General features: G+C 37.7%; 1 protein-coding gene across 1 annotated transcript in view; it reads right to left on the bottom strand.

Moving 5' to 3' along the window:
- Nucleotides 1-20,053, bottom strand: part of vars1 (valyl-tRNA synthetase 1) — a 41,893-nt gene that overhangs the window by 20,560 nt on the left and 1,280 nt on the right. The window contains exons 2-18 of the mRNA XM_033980437.2: nt 18,806-19,161; nt 16,732-16,875; nt 15,543-15,753; nt 12,982-13,097; nt 12,820-12,895; nt 11,860-11,960; nt 11,652-11,779; nt 9,783-9,947; nt 8,196-8,277; nt 8,000-8,119; nt 6,913-7,021; nt 6,025-6,204; nt 5,088-5,212; nt 2,910-3,013; nt 2,674-2,832; nt 1,755-1,845; nt 367-472 (exon numbers count right to left, since the gene is read on the bottom strand). Coding sequence (XP_033836328.1) covers nt 367-472; nt 1,755-1,845; nt 2,674-2,832; nt 2,910-3,013; nt 5,088-5,212; nt 6,025-6,204; nt 6,913-7,021; nt 8,000-8,119; nt 8,196-8,277; nt 9,783-9,947; nt 11,652-11,779; nt 11,860-11,960; nt 12,820-12,895; nt 12,982-13,097; nt 15,543-15,753; nt 16,732-16,875; nt 18,806-19,159 — 2,371 coding nt within the window. The 5' untranslated portion in view covers nt 19,160-19,161. The remainder of the gene's footprint in view (nt 1-366; nt 473-1,754; nt 1,846-2,673; nt 2,833-2,909; nt 3,014-5,087; nt 5,213-6,024; nt 6,205-6,912; nt 7,022-7,999; nt 8,120-8,195; nt 8,278-9,782; nt 9,948-11,651; nt 11,780-11,859; nt 11,961-12,819; nt 12,896-12,981; nt 13,098-15,542; nt 15,754-16,731; nt 16,876-18,805; nt 19,162-20,053) is intronic.

The raw sequence follows: 20,053 nt of genomic DNA, 5'->3' as shown, positions 1-20,053 counted from the left end.
ACGCTCCCCCCGGGTTGGATCCAGTCTGGCGGTTAGCGCATCGTTCTCCCTCGTCTTTCAACCTACAAGTGCCGGCCATGATAAAAGTCCCACACACCTGTCCGTTGGCGCGGCTGGATCGTAAAGAAAAGCTCGCCTTCGCTTGACGTATCTCATTGTTAACGTTAAACCTGTGTGTAGTTTTGTTTTGAGACACTAGAGGTCGCTAACAACCTACCCCACTCTAATTACTTTGATTGGATAATGAAGAAGTAGCTCTATTAGTAATTAACAACCTACCATCAGGGTTGTGTCGCTTCCTTTCGTCACTAGGAACAGTTTAAAGAGCAAAAACACGGACGGATTATATAGTATTTAAAATCGTACCTTGTCTGAGCGTGATCTTGTCCGCCGTCACACTGAAGCGTTTTGCCGCCTTGTCCCTCGCCTCCTCTTCAGTCCTCCCACTCACCCAGTAATGTCCATCCATGTCCTGGCATAGACAAGTTTTTATTGTTTTAATAAAAGATAATAAAGCCCGTATTTGATGGAGACACCGCAGGACAACGAAAGCAATAAACAACAAAACACATCAACTATTCAAAATTACAAGGCGTTTTTTAGCTGGTTTTTCGCCGTCTTAAAACCCAAACTAGTTCATTTTAAATGGTTTGCACTGGTCCAAAGTTATTCCTCATTTACCTTACGCGTTCACAACAACAACAGCGACCAGAGCGGAGTTTATGCGACAATAAAACACATTATAATTAGATGCAGACGGCGCACAGTGGATTTATACCGACGTCAACAGCTGTTTTTACGTTATATTTGTACTGGGGCAAATTTGGCTCAAACGCACGGGAAGAAATGAGGTACAGGGTCATGAACAACAATAGTAATAATAATAATGTGTTGAGTCGAAGAAATGGTGGTTGTAGTTGGTTAAAGAGAAAATACAGTGTTATATGGGTTAAAATCTTAAGAGTTAATACGATAAAAAAGCTCCGATATTACACGAAATTGACTCTTCGGAGCTTCAAGTCATGTTCTGATGCCGTTTCCTCATCAAAAAACAGACCTGGAGTTGTGTTTTGTTTCATTTATTATTAGTCTGTTACATCTCCAAACCTCAAAACGCGACGTTCCACCTTGTGATGTCATGAAGTGGTAGTTTTCAAGTTTAACAGCGACGTTTTACCTTTAGTTCAGTCGAGATAAGTGGCAATTCCGGGTCTGAATTGATCCAAATGATTCTATAAATGAAGGTGTGTGGAGTTTAAAAACACAGTGGAGCACTTCCTGTATCGCCACATGATGACATCACAAGGTGGAACAGAGTGTTTACAGTTTGAGAGAAGAAATCAGCCAAGAATAGAATTGGTTTGGTGGTTCTGACGCTGAAATGTCTGGAGTTACTTTGCTCGAGTCACATTTTGTTGGCGTAAAGCTGCATTTATTCTGTCTCAATCTCAAAACGCTTGGTCCCACTGCATGATGTCATAAGGTGTGAACCAGGAAGTGCCTCTTTACACCTTTACTGGACTCTTTCTGATCATTTCATGCTGTTAATTGGGGATGTAGCACTAAATTCTTAGCCTAAATCTGCAGGTTTGTGTGTTAAACATGTGCGAATGAAACAAAACACAACTCCAGGTCTGTGTGTGACGAGGAAACGACATTAGAACAGATCAGAGGACAGTGCAATATGAGCCCTTTAAGTTCAGCACTTCTATCTGCTTTTTCGTTTTTCTTTTAAGTTTGTTGGATTATCTCACCTCTCCTGGTTTTACAGACGGGTCGTTGACGGTCACAAAGTACGCAGGGATTCTGTGCCCCCACCACAGCTGTCGAGAGATGCACCAGTCTCTGTAGAAGAAATTAACATATGCTGAAACTTAAACACAAAACTCAAACTAAAACACTGAATCTGTAAACGAGAGAGGCAACAAAATGTTTTTCTGTGTTGTCAAGCGTCTCGATACATGGTCATGATGTCAATAACATTTCAGTAACACGATTTCTCTATTATTATTATTATAATTATTTAAAAATAATAATAATAATAAATAAAAAAACAAACAAAAAATATAATAGTAATAAAATATCAAAAATACAAATAATCAAAAATATATATATATATATATAAAAAAAAACAAATAATCCAAAAAACAGTTTATTAAAAAGGTCCTATATTAAGTAAAATTAATTTTTTAAGCCATGTTCTGATGTTGTTTCCTCATCACAAACAGACCTGGAGTTGTGTTTTGTATCTGCAGATTTAGCCTGAGTTCTTCTCTCAAACTGAAAACACTCCGTTCCACCTTGTGATGTCATCATGTGGTGATACAGGAAGTGCTCCACTGTGTTTTTAAACTCCACACACCTTCATTTCTAGAATCATTTGGATCATTTCAGACATGGAACTGACAATCTCTACTGAAATAAAAGTAAACATAGCTGTTCATTTGAAAACTACCACATGATGACATCACAAGGTGGAACGTCGCGTTTTGAGCTGTGGAGATGTAACAGACTGATAATAAAGTGCGACTCAAACATGTGAGAATGAAACAAAACACAACTCCAGGTCTGTTTTTGAGGAGGAAACAGCGTTAGAACATGACCTAAAGTAAATTTTGTGTAATATCAGACCTTTAAATACATAAAAATCTTATAAAAAACACATGTAATGACCTGATATTGTCCATCCAGTTGAACCAGGTCTTGATGTGATGATCGGGGATGATTTTGAGGCGTCCTTCTCTCACGGCGTCTGCGGCCTGCTTCCCCATGTCTGCGCAGTTCACGTACCACTGCGGCTTCAGGAGCGGCTCCACGATGTCTTTGGATCGACTAGAACGCACAGAAAACAAACTTACAAACTTAAAAACTATGCACTTGTGTTAAAACTCTTTTAAAACACACTGTACCTGCAGACGGGGACGACCATGGGGTTGTCTTTGATTTCCTTAAACTGGCCCCTGTCCTTCAAAGCCTGGAGCACTTCCTTTCTGGCTTCAAATCGCTTCATGCCCTGTGGAAATAGAACGGATTTTGAATGAAGTTTAGTTATTACGACGTTGTGCTTTTGTGCAAACGGAACTGCAAGACTTGAGGCATATTTCAGTGTAAAAAAACTGCATAAAACATTATATTTAAATGAACAAACAGGACAGAGAGAAGGCCTTGAGGTAGGAACGTAAAATAAGTCTAATAACATAACAAATCATCGCAAAATTCTTAAAAAGACCCATATTACACGATTTTCTGATCTATGTTGAATCGTTCGGGTGATTTCCGCTCTGGAATTTAAAATCTCTGCTGAACTAAAAGCTAAAAAAAGCAGCTGTTAACTCAAAAACTCCCACTTCATGACATCACAAAGTGGAACAGAGCAACTCCAGGTGTGTTTTTGAGGAGTTAACATCATTATAACGTCGCTCAAACCTCACAAGAGTCAGTTTTGTGTAATATAGGACCTTTAAAGCTGCGCTGTGTAACTTTTCTGCTGCCTCGTTTCCACGGTTTGGCTCGGTTTGTCTGGAATGTTCCGCAGCCGGACGTTAATTAAGCTGCACGGAGATAATCAAGGTCAATGTGATTCTGCAGAACATGAGGCAAAGCAATAACATCTCCACGGAGACGAGCAGATGGTGAAGCCTTCTCCAAAAAAAGTTACACAGTGCATCTTTAAATACTGTATCACTGACTTTTACGAGGCATCAAACTGTAAGAAACTTCTCCCAAATGTAATGTTTTGTTGCAGCGGCACGTTCAAAAAGATAAAAAACAGTCAACGTGAATGAATTATGACGAATGAAAATAGAAAAAAGCTTTGACGGTGTTTTTTTTAAAGAAATGTAGAAATGATTAAAAGGTTAAAACTATTCGATTATCCGATATTACGAGGAAAGGACCAATAAAAGTGTCAAATATCAACGCTGATACTGAACAATAAGCTGGAGCAGTATCGGTTCTATGATATCGATTCAGCTGATATTCTAGTTGAGTTTTTAGTTGGATGTAATGAGACGATGTGCGGGGCCGACTCTGGACTAGAACGTGTCAGAATATTAGAACTTTTATTCACGCAAAGCTGTTTTATATTTATTTGAAGGATAAATAACAGTTACGTAACAACTGGAGCTTTTGTGTCATAAATTAACTGTGTTGTGAGGAAATAACGGCCATTTTCCAACCGTATACTTCAGAGAGATCAGAGAATATCGGCTAACGGCAGATACTTAAGTAGTAATGTACTGTACTGTAGATACCAAAGATGTGTACGTTTTACCTTCACGTCTGTACATTTGAGAGCAGTATCTGTACTTTTACTCTACTACATTTGTAAACAGGACTGAAAAATACAAGTTTTTTTTTTATTATCATGTGAAACCTGCTAAAAAGCCATTTTTAACGCGTTCATAATTTGAGCAAAACTAAAATGTACAAATAAAAACAGCAGGAAACACAAAGATTTGCGTTGAGTTTTGTTCAGCAGAAACAAAAATAAAAATCACTACAATTGAAGCTTTATTACATCTCAAAATATGTGTGAAAGGCTTTTACTTTTCGCTCTTTAAGTAGATTTTTTCATGTGATATTTGAACTTTTACTTGAGTTCTTCTTCCCACTCCTTTTCGAGCTTTTATGGGAACAATAAATAAAAGTAAACAAATAAAAATAACAATAAAAAGTATTGTTTTTGTTTCAGTATCTGTACTTTTACTTAATAAAACTGGCTTTAAACAGTGGTGGAAAAAGTACTCAAAGTGTCAATATCAGAACTGAAAAAGGTAGACCGATGCCTCCCTAGATGTTACTCAACCGTGGAATATCGGCCGATACGATACTGGACCGATCTTTCTAAGTACACAGAGTCTTTTTATAAATATGAGGTGGGATTTGTTATTGTTCCATCCCGGTCACAAGTTCAAAGAGGACGCGGTGAAAGGCAGAGTTAAGTTATTGTGAGAGAAGAGACGAGCGGAGGAGAAGGTCACATGGTAATTTGCAGAAAGAGCCAAAAGTAGCAGCCGGACGTTTGACATTGGCAGAGAAAAACACGGAGTCTGGGTCAGAATGAGAATGAGCTCCACACACTGTACCAGAAAAGGAGGGGGCACGTTGATGAGCAGCCCGTTTTCATCCAAAATGTTGACGAACGCCAGATTGTGTCTCACTCCGACCTCGTAGTCGTTGTGATCGTGAGCTGGAGTGATTTTCACAGCACCTAAACGCCACAGAGACACAGAGAGGAGGGAAATATGAAGACGAAACCGGGTTAAACTTCATCTGACGGGTTTCCATATTCAACGAAACACGGTTAAAAGTCAGACAGGAAGGAAGTTTGTCGCCGGTTTTGTTCAGTTTGTCTCTAGATAAACTGTCAACAAAGCTCAAAACCTGCACGTAATGATTTTTTGATTGTTTTGGACTGTAGGAAACATCAGGTACTGGACATTTTCCTGCTGATGTTAACGATGAAATGTAATTGTAATGAAATGCGTGTTTTAATGCGTGTTCACCTGCACATGGAAAGCAACAGGAGCTAAATCTGGTGCAAAACATCTTTTCTTTTGTGAGATTTGTAAGATTAATGGGGCTGTACAAGGTCCCTGACAAATAAAGAGTTTTTGGTTTAAGTTTTACATTTGGCTGAAGTGTCCCAGTGCCATGTTTAGAGCGGATTAGAGCAGCAATTACATTTTACAATTTAAATCTGGCATCGCACAAACTTGAACAACTTCAACTTCTTTTTTTTGCATGTTTGCAGTCCAGTCCTGATCTGCTTCGTACGATTAATGGAGCTCATATAGAAGTGCGTTAAATGAGAAAAAAACACTTTGAAAACTAACAAAAAGTTTGATTAAGACATATCTGATGAACTGCCTTTGTAATACAGGTTTTAAAAAGACTTTATCGTGTCTGTGGGTCATTTTATACGGGGTGTCCATAAACAATATTAACCTTTTACCCCATCTCGAGTCATAATTAGAAAAACATGAGACATCAACCTCGTCTAGTTTAAACTTTAGCACTGACCTGTTCCGAAGTTCATGTCCACGAAGTCGTCGAACACAACGGGCATCTTGCGGTCGCAGAATGGATGTAGCACGACTTTGCCCTTCAGGTGCTGGTACCTCGGGTCGTTCGGGTGCACGGCCACGGCGGTGTCTCCGAGCATCGTCTCGATACGAGTGGTGGCGACGATGACCTCCTCGTCTGAAATGGAGGAAAGGATGAAGAAAACCAACGGCGAAATAAGCGGGATTTTATTGTAAGAATCTGCCGTCAACAAATATGAACATCAATTTGGACAGAGTGAGAAATAACGTGAGTAATATTCAAATAACTATAACAGGACAGGCAAAAAAACTGTTCAGAAACTCATTTTAAGCACACGAATATGGCAGAAAACTAAAGTAATTGGTCGTAAATGACACAAAATTGATTCTGTTTGATCTTTGTTCCACCTTGTGATGTCATCAAGCTGTACTTTTCAGGTTAACCGCTACGTTTTACCTTTAGTTTAGTAGAGATTTGAAATTTCAGAGCTGAAATGATCCAAATGATTCTAGAAATGAAGGTGTGTGGTGTTTAAAAACACAGCGGAGCACTTCCTGTATCACCACATGATGACATCACAAGGTGGAACGGAGTGTTTTCAGTTTGAGAGAAGAACTCAGCTTAAATATGCAGGTTTGTTTGTGCGTTAATGTGTAAATGAAACAAAACGACCCCTGGTATCAACTTTTCCAGTCATTCTGGAACAAAGATTGTCCACTTTTTCTCAGCCACGTCGTAATCTTTCTCACGTTTTGTAATCTTTTCAGTGTTTTCAAAGCCAATCATAACCTTTCATTTCATTTAGAACATGTATAATTTCGCTTCCCAAATTGTAAATATTGATACTGGCCGTTTGTTCTGCACCTGATCCTTCGATTTTGTAGGCGAAAGACACGAGAACTCCAAACTCCACCTTCTCTTTGTAACCGGGGACAGGCAGCAGCGTTCTGCCCGTCAGCTCCTTCTTATCCACCTGCACGAGAAAACAACAAAAATCAGGTGTGTAGGTCAACAAAACTATTTTTATTTATTTATTTGACTGGGAGAATGCAGATTGATGAACAGACGTGAGGTTGGGGTCACAAAAGGGTCAAGTTAAAAATTGCACAGTACGTTCCATTCACTGCACAGGTCCCATTATTGCACATTACACTCATTGCACAGATACTGCATATTCCAGTCAGTTTGGCCCATTCAAGACAATTACCGTACATTCTGCACCGATCCCCTTCATATTTTGCCCCGTTAAACCCACTTTGCTGCTATAGGTGAAGCATGTTTGGTTTGACAATAAGTTTTTCATTTGAGCTTTTAAAGAACTATGTGGGACATTATTCACACACTAACGAAGACAAAAATACTCCAGGTTGTGTCCACTGTGTCTGTGCTGTCATGTTTTTTTGGGGAAAAGAACTTGGAAGGAAGAAGCAAGGAAGAAAATAGATGGATCGGTATAAATTATTTCACTAATATTTCACAACAAGTGCAAACTCATAAACATATGAGCTTTTAAAGAAACACAGAGGCTGGACTAAGACTTAATCTGGACTGAAATTAACCTAATCCCAGAATAAAAGTATGAATAAAACTGCATGAAATCGACATCTTGATCTGCTTAAACCCCCGAGTACCACCATGATTTGAAAACTACAGCATTACATCCAGCTTCATGATATATTTGCCTTTTCAAGAAACACAGGGACTAGTCCAGGGGAGGGGAAACGTTTTGACACACAGGCCACAGTGGGTCTAAAATTTAACAAAGGGGCTGGGCCAGGACAGGCTGAAACCCAGATTAGAGCAGGAGCATGAATAAAATTGTATGAAATTGAAATACGATCCTAAATAAACCTCCGTGTAGAGCAAATAAACTCTGCAGCCATCACCCGTTTACTCCTGAGAAACGGCTAAATGAGATATTTTGTGTGTTACATTGAATAAAACTCATTACCTCGATGTCTGAGATGGCAGAGTTGAGCGTACAGGACCAGTTCACCAGCCTCTTGCTTCTGTAGATCACTCCCTCTTCGTGCATTCGGACAAACGCTTCTTGGACGGCGTAGGAAAGTTTCTAAACAAAAATAAAACGTATGAAATGACAGAACATTTAATTTTCTTCAACAAAACTGAATGAATGTGAATCTTACAGGGTCCATCGTGAAGCAGGCTCTGTCCCAGTCCAGCGACGACCCCAGTTTCTTCAGCTGGTGGTAGATTCTGTCTCCTTTCCTAAAAGATCGTCCTTACGTCAAATGTTGGCTTTTTAGATTTATAATTATTTTACTTTTTAGTGCATCTCAAATCCAAAACCAAAGCGTTAAAACTTCAGGACAACCACAAACTACTTGGATCAGTGAAGAAGCTCACATCCAGTTGACAGAATTCAATATTATTTTGCATTTTAAGTTGAAATTTAAACTTTTAGGCTGTGTCTGAGTGTGCACATCATTTCCTACAGGGGGCACTATTTAGGGGTAATTTTTAGTGCTGTCCGAATGTCCAGCTGGTGAAAAAGCGGCGCACTAAACATTTCCCACAATGCACCTTGAAAAGTAGTGGGCATCAATGGTCAACAGAGCGGACAATATAGACCACAATGCACTGCAAGAGTCGGAAAAAAACAACAACAGATAACGACAGGTGAAGCAGACAGAAGCTCGACTTTTTCCTGATTATGAACAAAACACTCTTAAATAAACTGTTATGGTGTAAAGTTGCGAGCGTTAGCCACTTTCCTAAACTCGAGCTGCAAACAGAGCGAGAATTACCGTAAATTTCAGACTTGAGCGCATCTGAGAATAAACCGCAGCAGCTCAATTTGAAAAGAAGATCAATTTTGAATATATATAAGCTGCACTTGAATATAAGCCGTAGGTTTTCGTGTTGTAACTTGAGATATTTACACAGAAAGACGGAACACTCATTTGTTTTATTTTTATTTTTATTTAAGACACGCTTCTTTTTAAATTGTGCAAGAAAATCTGCACCAACACGACATCAACACCGTATGAACACAGCTGCAGGTTTAGGAAATAAAACACCACCAACACGGGCCATCTGCTTTTTTTTTCTTCTGAAAGTTTTTGTCGTCTTTTTACATCGACTAAGTTCTTCCCGCTGCCGCCTCCAACGTCGCACCATCGGTTCATTGATGGTCAAACTTACGTGCGGTGGCTCTATTTCCTTCTTTGATGCACAGATCCATTGCCTTCATCTTAAAATCTGCATCATTTTCATTTCTTTGTGTTTTCGTTGATGAGGCTGTGTTGTGATGCGCAAAATGACAGTTCAAAATCAAAACTCTTGCATTCTTCAGCGCATAATCTCTCCCCATGTCCGTCTCCCTTTTGCGTTTACAGCTAGAGAGCGCCCCCCGGTGGACGTTAGCTAGTAAAAAAATATAAATTAGCTGCACCGTTCAAAGAGTTCAAAGTGTGGGGAAAAAAGTAGAGGCTTATAGTCTGAAATTTACGGTAATAATGCAGTTTATGTGAGATCAATCTTGATTTTAAAAAGTCTACATTTATTATTAGTCCATAAATTCTTGTCCCAGTCCAATCTGATCAGTATTTATGACAGAAATGAAGTTTTATCAGAGTTTAAACTTTTTTTCACCCAGATGTTTTGAGCCGTGTGTGTATAAAGTCCGTTAAAGAGGACAGGGCTGTGTGACGCGTGCGACGTTAGGAGCTGGGGGAGACATTCAGACGCACACTTGGTCTCGTTTTACTCACTCGTTCTTCCACTTCCACACTTCCTGTATGAAGTTTTCTCTGCCCAGGTCGTGGCGGCTCATCCCTCTCTCCCTCATCAGCTTCTTCTCCACGACCACCTGCGTCGCGATCCCGGCGTGGTCACAGCCCGGGTTCCACAGCGTCGTCTCCCCTTTCATTCTGTGCCTAAACAAAGAGGCAACAGCAGCATTTAAAAGCCGGACTGCGTAACTTTTCGGTTGCAAGCATCTCTGGCATCTCTTTGTCCGCACATAGATGTTATTGCTTTGCTAAGGATGTCCCACAATACGGCATTAAACGTATTTATAGCCACGGAGACGAGCGATGTGTCAAATCTGTGAAGTGTATTTTTACTAATTTTAAAAAAAACACTGGTTATTATATAAAAGCAAGATGGATAAGTGTAATGCCATACTGTGGAGCATTCTAGTCAAAGCAACAACATCTCCATGGCGACAAGCAGGTAGTTCATCCCTCCACAATCAAAGTTACACAGTGCACTTTTTATTTGTATTATTATTAAGACACAATATACGCAACCAAATCAATAATAAATGTTTTGTTTTAATGTCGACTGTTCAACTTTGTGTGTAGTTTAGTTTATTTTATGTTTCACCGAAGTACGATAAAAAATCTTTTACATTTTGAGAAAAGAAGGACCTGATTTGTCTGTTATTAATGTTCATATGTTGATTTACAGACACAATAGTGAAATAAAAACCCCAGGATCATGTAGAGGGTTAATACGAACATTTAAGACCAAAATGAGTCTGAAGCAGCAGAGACAGAGAGAGGGGACACAGTTTAAAAAAAAAATAATAATAAACTAAAAATAAAAATAAATTAATAAATAAATCAAAATAAACTCAATATAACAAAAAAAATCCTGAAAATAACAATAAATAAATAAATCAATCAAAATAAACTCAATATAACAAAAAAAATCCTGAAAATAACAATAAATAAATAAATAAATCAAAATAAACTCAATATAACAAAAAAAATCCTGAAAATAACAATAAATAAATAAATAAATAAATCAAAATAAACTCAATATAACAAAAAAAAAATCCTGAAAATAACAAAAAATTAATAAATAAATCAAAATAAACTCAATATAACAAAAAAAAATCCTGAAAATAACAAAAAATAAATAAATAAATCAGAATAAACTCAATATAACCTGAAAAAAACAAACAAAAACTCAAATTAACTCAAAATAAAATAAATAAATAAATAAACCTAAAATAACTTAAAAAAAGGAAAAAAAACCTCAAAATAACAAAAAAATAAAAACCCCAGGATCATGTCGAGGTTTAATCTGAACATTTAAGACCAAAATGAGTCTGAAGCAGCAGAGACAGAGAGAGGACACAGTTTAAAAAAAATTAAAAATAAACTAAAAATAAATAAATAAATTAATTAATTAATCAAAATAAACTCAAAATAACCTGAAAAAAACAAACAAAAACTCAAAATAACAAAAAAAAATTAACTCAAAATAAAATAAATAAATAAACCTATAATAACTTAAAAAAATGAAAGAAAAAAAAACCCTCAAAATAACTCAAAATAAACCCCAGGATCATGTAGAGGGTTAATCTGAACATTTAAGACCAAAATGAGTCTGAAGCAGCAGAGACAGAGAGAGGACACAGTTTATCAATAGAAAGTGAATTGGAGCCAGAGTCGATGGAACAGGAAGTGCGACATGACCACTTCCTGTTTGGAACATTAGCAGGTTCGGTATGTCCATTTATATAAACAGTCTATGGTATTTACACATTTCTGATTTGTCCAAATATTGTGCACTCAACATTTTTAAATAAACAGAAATAAAATAAATAAATAATAAACGACAGAACGCACCATCGCGTGAGACAGTCCTGAATGGCGTTTGTCAGAGCGTGGCCCAGGTGAAGAGATCCGGTCACATTTGGCGGAGGGATACACATCATGAATATACCACGAGGGTTTGGCTCAGAGATGTCCTTCCTCTGCAGAAGAAACAGATCAAAAAATGATTCAATACATTTGTGTGAGTTGAACATTTTACTTTTCCGTGTCATTCTCATACTCCATATTCAGGCTTGAAGAATCCCTGCTTCTCCCACCAGGGATACCAGGCGGCCTCAACGTACTGCGGGCTGTAAGAGTCTGGGAGAGGGCTGACGACGTCTAAGAAAGGCACATTTAAAGAGTTAGAAGACATCTCTCATCTCTCATTTATTTATTTATTCTAAAAACAGTTGGTACAAAACAATAAAAGTTGAAATTATGATCAGTGTTTACATAGTGAGCTTCAAGGTTCTCTCTGCATTTTTGTCTGGCAGAGAACAAAAAAGTGAGTGTGACGTCACCCGACCACGAGTATCATAGCAACCAAAGAGCCAATCTGGAGCGAGGCTGTTGAAGGTCACGCCCCTTGCCGCTGTCAATCAAAACCTGTTGCTAGTGGGAGCGACGTCGGGGAAAGAAGGACCTGATTTGTCTGTTATTAATGTTCATGATTAATTTTGGACAAAACAGCCAGATAAATAATTTTAAGATCAAAATGACAATAATTTACCATTTGAAACTGTATTTGGAGCGATTCGTGTTTGAGCAAACTTTAATCGATTATATTCAAACCGCCATTTTGCCGATCAATCCTGTTTTCACCTCCGCTGTGATGTACAAACTTTGTTCTTCAATTTTATTTTCTTAATCGTTGAAACACACAGGACTTGTCAGTGTCACAGCGGATTTTTTTTTCCATTTGTACAAAAATTACTACGCTCGCTACTGTAATGTGCAGCGGTCCATAGGGGGCGCCGACAGCCCCACGGTGCTTTGTTGTGATGACGTTTATGCCGATGTCAGCTCCAACTGGACAAGAAATCAGCGGTTGTTTCTTTTATTAAGTGGTTTTAGATGAATATAGTGATTTAAAATGTGTAAATTCTAACAGAACGATCCACGAGTGTCACAGATTATAAATATAGACACAAAAGCTCAATACGTCTGATTTAACCAGAACCTTACAGCCGTTTATTACCTTTTTTCTCCCCGGGTTGAGTAGGGACCGTGTAAGTGATCACCCCGAGTTCTTTCTTCTCAGGTTTGGCCTTTTTCTGAACAAAAAAAGGACAAAAAAATGTTTGAAAAATGCATAAACCACATATTTCAAACCCATTTTAAACCAGAGGAGCGTCTCTACCTCTGACGGGGGCTGGGTTTTCTTCTTGGCCTCCATTTCTTTTTTCTGTTGGAACTTCTCCAGCTTCTCACGTTTTTTTGCCTCTTTCTTCAACTGAGCCTCTGTCTTTGGCGGCCCTGCAAAAAAAAAAAAATCATACAAATGAGCCGTCCACTGCAGTTTTCTGAGGCTTCAAATGATTTAATAACAGTTTGCAGAGTTTAAACAGATGGACAGGTTTATTGGATATTATCTTTACTAAACGATTAAACAAGCAGCTATTGTTTTCACTCTCTCTTACACTACACATGATTTTCAAACTATAAAAAGACGATGTTGGTGTTTAAATCCATTTGTCTCGATCGTATGAAAGCTGGAAAAATGTATTTTAGGCTCTACATTTATTGCGTTCACCATTTCTTTGTAATAACAGGGAGATGTTTGTTATTTTCGTGGTAATGTGCAAATACTTGAGCTGTAGAGGGTTGAAAAAGTAACGTCTGACAAATTCTAATTAGAGATATTTGCCGATATTTGCACTTTTTAGCGCATCTGCTGTCGGCCTTCAATCTCCTGCACAGGTCGATATTTAGCTTAAGTAAAGAGCAAACACGGAGGTTTATTTGAACACTTCAGTCACACTTTGTGCAGTTTGCATTTTGCACTAAACTGCTCTCTCATGGTTTATTTAAAAAAAGGCTGTGAGTGAGTAAATTTAAATGACTTTATCTGGGAAAAATAATCTAAATCACATGTGTCAAACTCAAGGCCCGGGGGCCAAACGCGGCCCGCCACGTCATTTTATGTGGCCCGCAAGAAGATATTTTAAAATGACAGCCGTGCCTTTTAATTTAAGTCTGTGCTGCTTTAATGTTTGCACTGACAATAAACTAATGAGATTTTCCCAGCAAGTGGAACTGAGAAATATTTGCAAATAATCATCACAAAATGTTCATGAAGAGGAAAATTGTCGGCGTGGAAGGAAGTTGGGAGGAAAAAAGGTGAAGGTGAATATAAGTTTGTGCTTTGAGGAGAAAAACCTGTGTGTTTTTTGTGTTTTGAGGCGGAGTCGGTACAATCTACGTCGACATTCGGTTACATTTAGTGACATTTACACTGTCGCCGTCACATCTGGCCCTTGATGGCGGCCATTTTGCTGATGTGGCCCTTGGTGAAAATGAGTTTGACGTCCCTGAACTAAATCATCCAACATATCAACCCTGAAAATATCGACTTATCAACCATCGGCTGCTCTGGATTCTAAACAATCAGTATCAGCCACGAAAAAACCCACATGGATCTTATTATTTTTATTATGAAGATGATTATTAGGATTATGATTATTGTGATTATGGTAATTATTCTGATTATGATTCTTATAAATTTGACTATGATGCTTATTTGATGATGAGGATTAGGATTATTAAGATTATTATAATGAACAGGATTATTGTGATTATGATAATTATTATGATTTTTAGGATTATGATGATTCTTATTATTATTATCATCATTATTGCATCATTTGACTATTTATCTGTTGCAGCTCATCCCTTTTAATGATACTGTCTATTAAAAAACACGTTACTAAGATTATTTTGCAGTACTGTTGTCGTGTCAGTGGCATAAAACAGTTTCAATATCATCGTTTCTCACAGTATTTCTCTGTCTCGATTCATCGTACGTCTCCTGATCCTCGCTCTCACAAACACTTTGGTAAATCTCTTTGTTTTCAGACAAACAGCTTCAGAATATCTTCTTTCACACAGAGAAATTAAACATTCCGACTGTGACGCTGTTAATTCTAGCGCTGCACATCGTTCTTTCTTTGAGGATTGCGATCAATAAAATACTTTAATTAGATGCAGCCAGCAGCGGCGTGATTTACTCCAAAAGTAAACAATACATATTATAACAACACAGGATATGAAAGAAAAACTATTTGCTCATTTACAAAAATAGAGCCAGGTTCCTCAACTTTAAACTCCTCTAGTTCATGCAACTTCTGATAATCATGATGTTTGTCTGCTCAGAAACCAGGGATTCATTATTTTTACATACGCAGGGTTGAAAAGTTAAAAATGAAGGCGAAGGTTTGAATTTTGAAGGTCCTACATTACACAAAATTGACTCTTTGAGCTTTCAGTCATGTTCTAACGCTGTTTCCTCCTCAAAAACAGACCTGGAGTTGTGTTTTTTTTTCCATTCACACATGTTTGAGTCACACTAATCACTCAAAACGCTCTGTTCCACCTTGTGACGTCATGAAGTGGTAGTTTTCAAGCTAACAGTGACGTTTTACCTTCAGTTTCGATGGCTGAAATGCTCGAATTTATTCTGGTGAAGGTGTGTGGAGATTAAAAACACAGTGGAGCACTTCCTGTACCACCACATGATGACATCACAAGGTGGAACAGTGCGTTTTCTTTCTTAAATATGCAGGGTTTGTGAGTTAAACATGTGAGAATGAAACAAAAAAACAACTCCAGGTCTGTTTGTGACGAGGAAACGACATTAGAACATAAATAACAAAACAGCGTAATGTGATCTCTTTAACACTGATCTGTTTTTCTTTTTCTCACCATTCGTTGCGTCTCCAGTGTCAGCATTAGCCGCATTAGCCGCATTAGCCGCATTAGCATTGTCTGCGGTGTTTGTCTTGAGTGTGACGGGCCCCATCTTCTCACACAGGCTGATCTTCCCTAAAACCTTCACAAACTGAGGCTGGTTTATGCAGGTCGTGAACCACCTCGTCACGTTCGTCAGCAGTTTACGATCCTGCGGCTCCAGCACCTCAAAACAAAACAAACCAGGACCAGTTCAGCATAAATAGTAGTAAAAGTAGTCGACTGATCAAACAATTATTTTTACTCAAAACCGTGTATTTTTAACCATATAAAAAGGTTAAAATACAGTGAGTGAAAACTTAAATACAGTAGATTTACAAATAAAATCAAAATCATAAAGTGTTATTAACATTTTGGTTGAATAATGCTACAGTCCTTGTTATAAAAAGTTATTTTCATGTGTGTTTTAGAGTCAGTAGTACAACAATTTAAAAAAAAGATGTCATGTTTATCTGTTTTTGTTTATTGTTGTTTATGTGACGCACTTTGAGCAGCTTTAGTTTTATTTTAAATGTGCTATAGAAATAAAATTGAAAAGAACTGAATAACAATCATGATTATAAAAATACAACTACAATTATGATTAGTTGATAAATCGTTGCAGCTCTACTGGAAACAGGTTTTTTTATGGCCAAGTTCGTGAATATTAAAAAGACTGAGATAATTATTAATTTACTTTTTTATTTTTCCTTTTTTTTTTAAAATAATCTTTTTGTCTGTTGGGTGTGATTTGGTATATTTATTATTACAATAACAACAACAATAATAATAATAATAATAATATTTTTTCCTTTATTGTGTTTTTTTATTTTTTTATTAATCTTGTATTTTGTAAAAGTCCATCAGAAGGGGCTCTCGGAGAAAACAGGTGGAGGTGTCGGGTTTAAAAGGGGGGGAAAATGTAATTAAACTGCAACTTGTACAACTGCACATGATAAACACTTGATTTCACAAAAATATATATATTAAAATGACAGATTTTAGACATATTTAGATTTTTTTTTCCTAAAGTTGAATTTTAGGCTTGCTTAGAGTTTCATCTCTGTTGATTTATTAGTCAAACTCTCGTAAAAAGCTGAAGTTATTTACACTTTTTAAACCACAGTACAGTTAAACACAATCATCCAATTCAAATAAAACTCACATATTTAAACGGGAGAAGAACAGCACAGGCCACTGCCACATCAGCCAGAGTGACGCCCTCGCCCACCAGAAACGTTTTAGGCTCCAGAGCTTGATTCAGCATTTTCAGAACACGCAGCAACTCCGCACGGGAACTCTGCTGCAGCTACGACGTGGAGGAGAAAAAGGTTAGTGCAGGAACTTTACAATAAACCAGAATATAAACCAGGCCTGTCAGGATTACACTATTCTAAATGGACTATATCGTTTAAAAAATAAGCTGCAATAAATAAATAAATAGCTGAAGGCAACACTTAAACAGTTTGTGTCTGTAATGAGTCAGAGCGGTTCATAATTCAGTCTTCTACAGCTCAAATCTCATCATAGAACAGAAAAAATACCAACAATTTCACACTAGTACAAAGAAAAAGTCCACATGATTAATACAGACCCCCAAAATTATAGGAAACCCCTTGACACCATCACTGATACAGATTGTGTTGGTTTTTTTCACTTTTTTTTAAAGTAGTAGACACGGACTTCTCTGCAGTCTACAGTATAAATAGGTAAAGGCATAGTAGTGGATAATAGTAAAAAAAACAAAACTTGCATAAATACTTTTAATGTCAATCTCTCATGTATATTTCGCACGTGTTTCTAAAGTTTTAAATGGACCCAAGTAGTCATTTGTTTCTTTGTTTTTGTTTGTATTGTTTCGTAGTAAAAGAAAACTTCAAATCTGTCGACTGAATAGAAGTTTTACAGTGAAGACGTTTGGCTGCTCGTCCAAGTTCTTCAGTTCTGGTCAGATTCCTGCTGGACACTGCCTTACATCTGTCTGAAGGAGGAGATAACGACACTGAAACTAAAAACACTTATTGTTTACAGTTTCTGTTTGTTGGCTCGGTCTGATGAGCTGCATCAAGTGTGAACTGTGCCCGAGTCAGAGTTAGCCTTGTATTGTTCTAGTGTCTCGTGTCTCCCAGTACAAATAAAGTTAAATTAATAGAAAAATGAATCGTGAAAAATTAGCCCACAGCAAGTTTTCACAGTAAAACTTTCAACATGACTGAAAGGTTTTTATTCTGCCTCTTGTCTTTTAATGTTCATTTTATGACAATCACTTATGTTTTGATTTGTTGTATTGTGGTTTTAATGTCTTTCTTATTCTGTAAAGCACTTTGAATTACTCTGTGGATCAACTGTGCTAAATAAATAAACCTGCCTCGCCTCAAAAGTAAAAATAGACCAAGGTTTGAGTTAACTGGAAATAATCTTAGAGTTAGTTTCACTTCTAACTCCTCCAGTCAAAACAGAATATATTCAGCCTCAGACCAGAGTTTCTTCAGAATGAATCAAGCCTCTTGTACATCCAGATGTTTTATTTTACATAAGGATGCACAGATTCAGCTTTTTCAGTGATACCAATTCTTTTAAAGATCTGCCCATACTCGATATCAACTGATACCACTGGAGGGAGTAATAGCATTTTCTCCTTAAAACATTTGGATTGGTTTAGTCTTATTTTATTTTAGTTTAATGTAGTTGTTTGCTGCTTTAAAGCAGCTCTGCACAAGACTCTCTATGGACCAGAACCAAATAACATCTCCCACATGAGCCACATGAGCCACATGAGCCACCTCACATGAGGAGGACTGAACCGGGACTGAACCGGGACTGAACATGGGGAATCAGTGTTGCCATTTTCTGCAGCTAAAACCTGGAACATTCTTCCTGTAGATGTGACTCAGACCTCGACTTTGACAATGTTTAACTCCAGACTCAAATGGTTCTGTTTTATCTGTGCATGTGACTGAAAGGGTTTTATTCTGCACTTTCTCCTTTAATGTAAATTTTATGAGGATTATTTATGTTTTGATTTGTTGTATTGTGATTTTAATGTCTTTTTTCCTCCTGTAAAATACTTTGAATTACTTTGTGGATCAACTGTGCTGTACAAATAAACTTGCCTTGGTCTTATTACATCAGTTTATATGTCCAACCAGGATATTGATTAGGAAGTTGATGTCTACTTCAACAATACAAGTATCAGGTTGGTGATTCCCTAATTTAACGATCCACATAATGCGTCTCACCTTTTTATCCATCCCCATCACGCCGAGAAGAGGGAAAACCACGGCACACGCAACAGGAGTCAGCTCATTGTCTGCGAAGCTGAGCCACTGCCACACGAGGCTCTGCTGTTTCTCATCTCCACCGACACGTTTACTCTGAGAAGCCAAGTACCAGGCCACCGCATTTGACCCATTCAGAACCGTGGCGCCTTCACCGGGTCCCAGGACGAGGGCGGGTCTAGAGCGGGCGTTCAGGGAGGCAGGCGGGTCCTCGGTGACAATACGAGGTTTGGCATTTGGACAGAACTCTGCCGTGATGAGGGCGAGGAGACTGCGGAAGTCTTCAGGGTGATGTGAAACGTAAAGTGTGGCCATCGCTGAAGAGACAACAGTAAGAACAGTTATTTATAGTCAGTGGGCAGATTTACGTGGCACCGAATTATAAGATAACTAGATCAATCAGATTCTGTTTCTTGGCGTGTGTTTATTTGCAGCTGGGACTGGAAGCTGAAGCAATATATTTTGGGACTCAATATGCATCATGAGGACTTTTTCTTTGCAAAATTGGGGAATTTTTTGTTATTTTGATTGTAATGTGCCAAGATTTGAGCTGTAGAGCATTGAATAAGTTAGTTCTATGGCACATGTTTGGTTCATTCAGCCCATGTCTTTTAATGAAAGTCTATTTAAAATGTTTTATTTTAATTGTTTAAGTGGCATAAAGCAGTTTCAATATTATCCTTTATTGTAGTATTCCTCTGTATCGGTGCTTCAAAATGCTTCAAAATTTCTTATCATGACAGGTCTAGTTAGGACAAGAACCATTTTGACAGAGTCTCTTCCCGTCCATATATAAATGTATTAAATTAGCAGATCTTTTTACGTAGGTTTGTCAAGCGTAAGCCTATAAAAAGTAGACACTAACGACATAAAACCGATACAGGTTGAGACTCATCTGACTATAGCCAACATGTTTCTAACAAAGAATGGGACGATACTGAAATTTGGTGTCACGATTATAAAGGCCAAAATGATCGAGAGTCTTCAGGGCGATGTGCAATGGAAAGTGTGGCCATCCCTGAAGAAACAACAGTAACAACAGTTGTTTATAGTCAGTGGGCAGATTTACACGGCACTTAATTATAAGATATCTAGATAAATCAGATTCTGTTTGTGGCGTGTGTTTACTTGCACAAAAACAAAAAAAAACACCTGGTGATCTGTAAAACTATTGTACTGTAAAGACAAAGTACAAGGAACTTCAACAAC

Source organism: Periophthalmus magnuspinnatus, chromosome 16 (genome assembly GCF_009829125.3).
Source record: "Periophthalmus magnuspinnatus isolate fPerMag1 chromosome 16, fPerMag1.2.pri, whole genome shotgun sequence".
Taxonomy (NCBI): Eukaryota; Metazoa; Chordata; class Actinopteri; order Gobiiformes; family Gobiidae; genus Periophthalmus; species Periophthalmus magnuspinnatus.
This window is presented reverse-complemented; position numbering and strand designations above follow the sequence as displayed.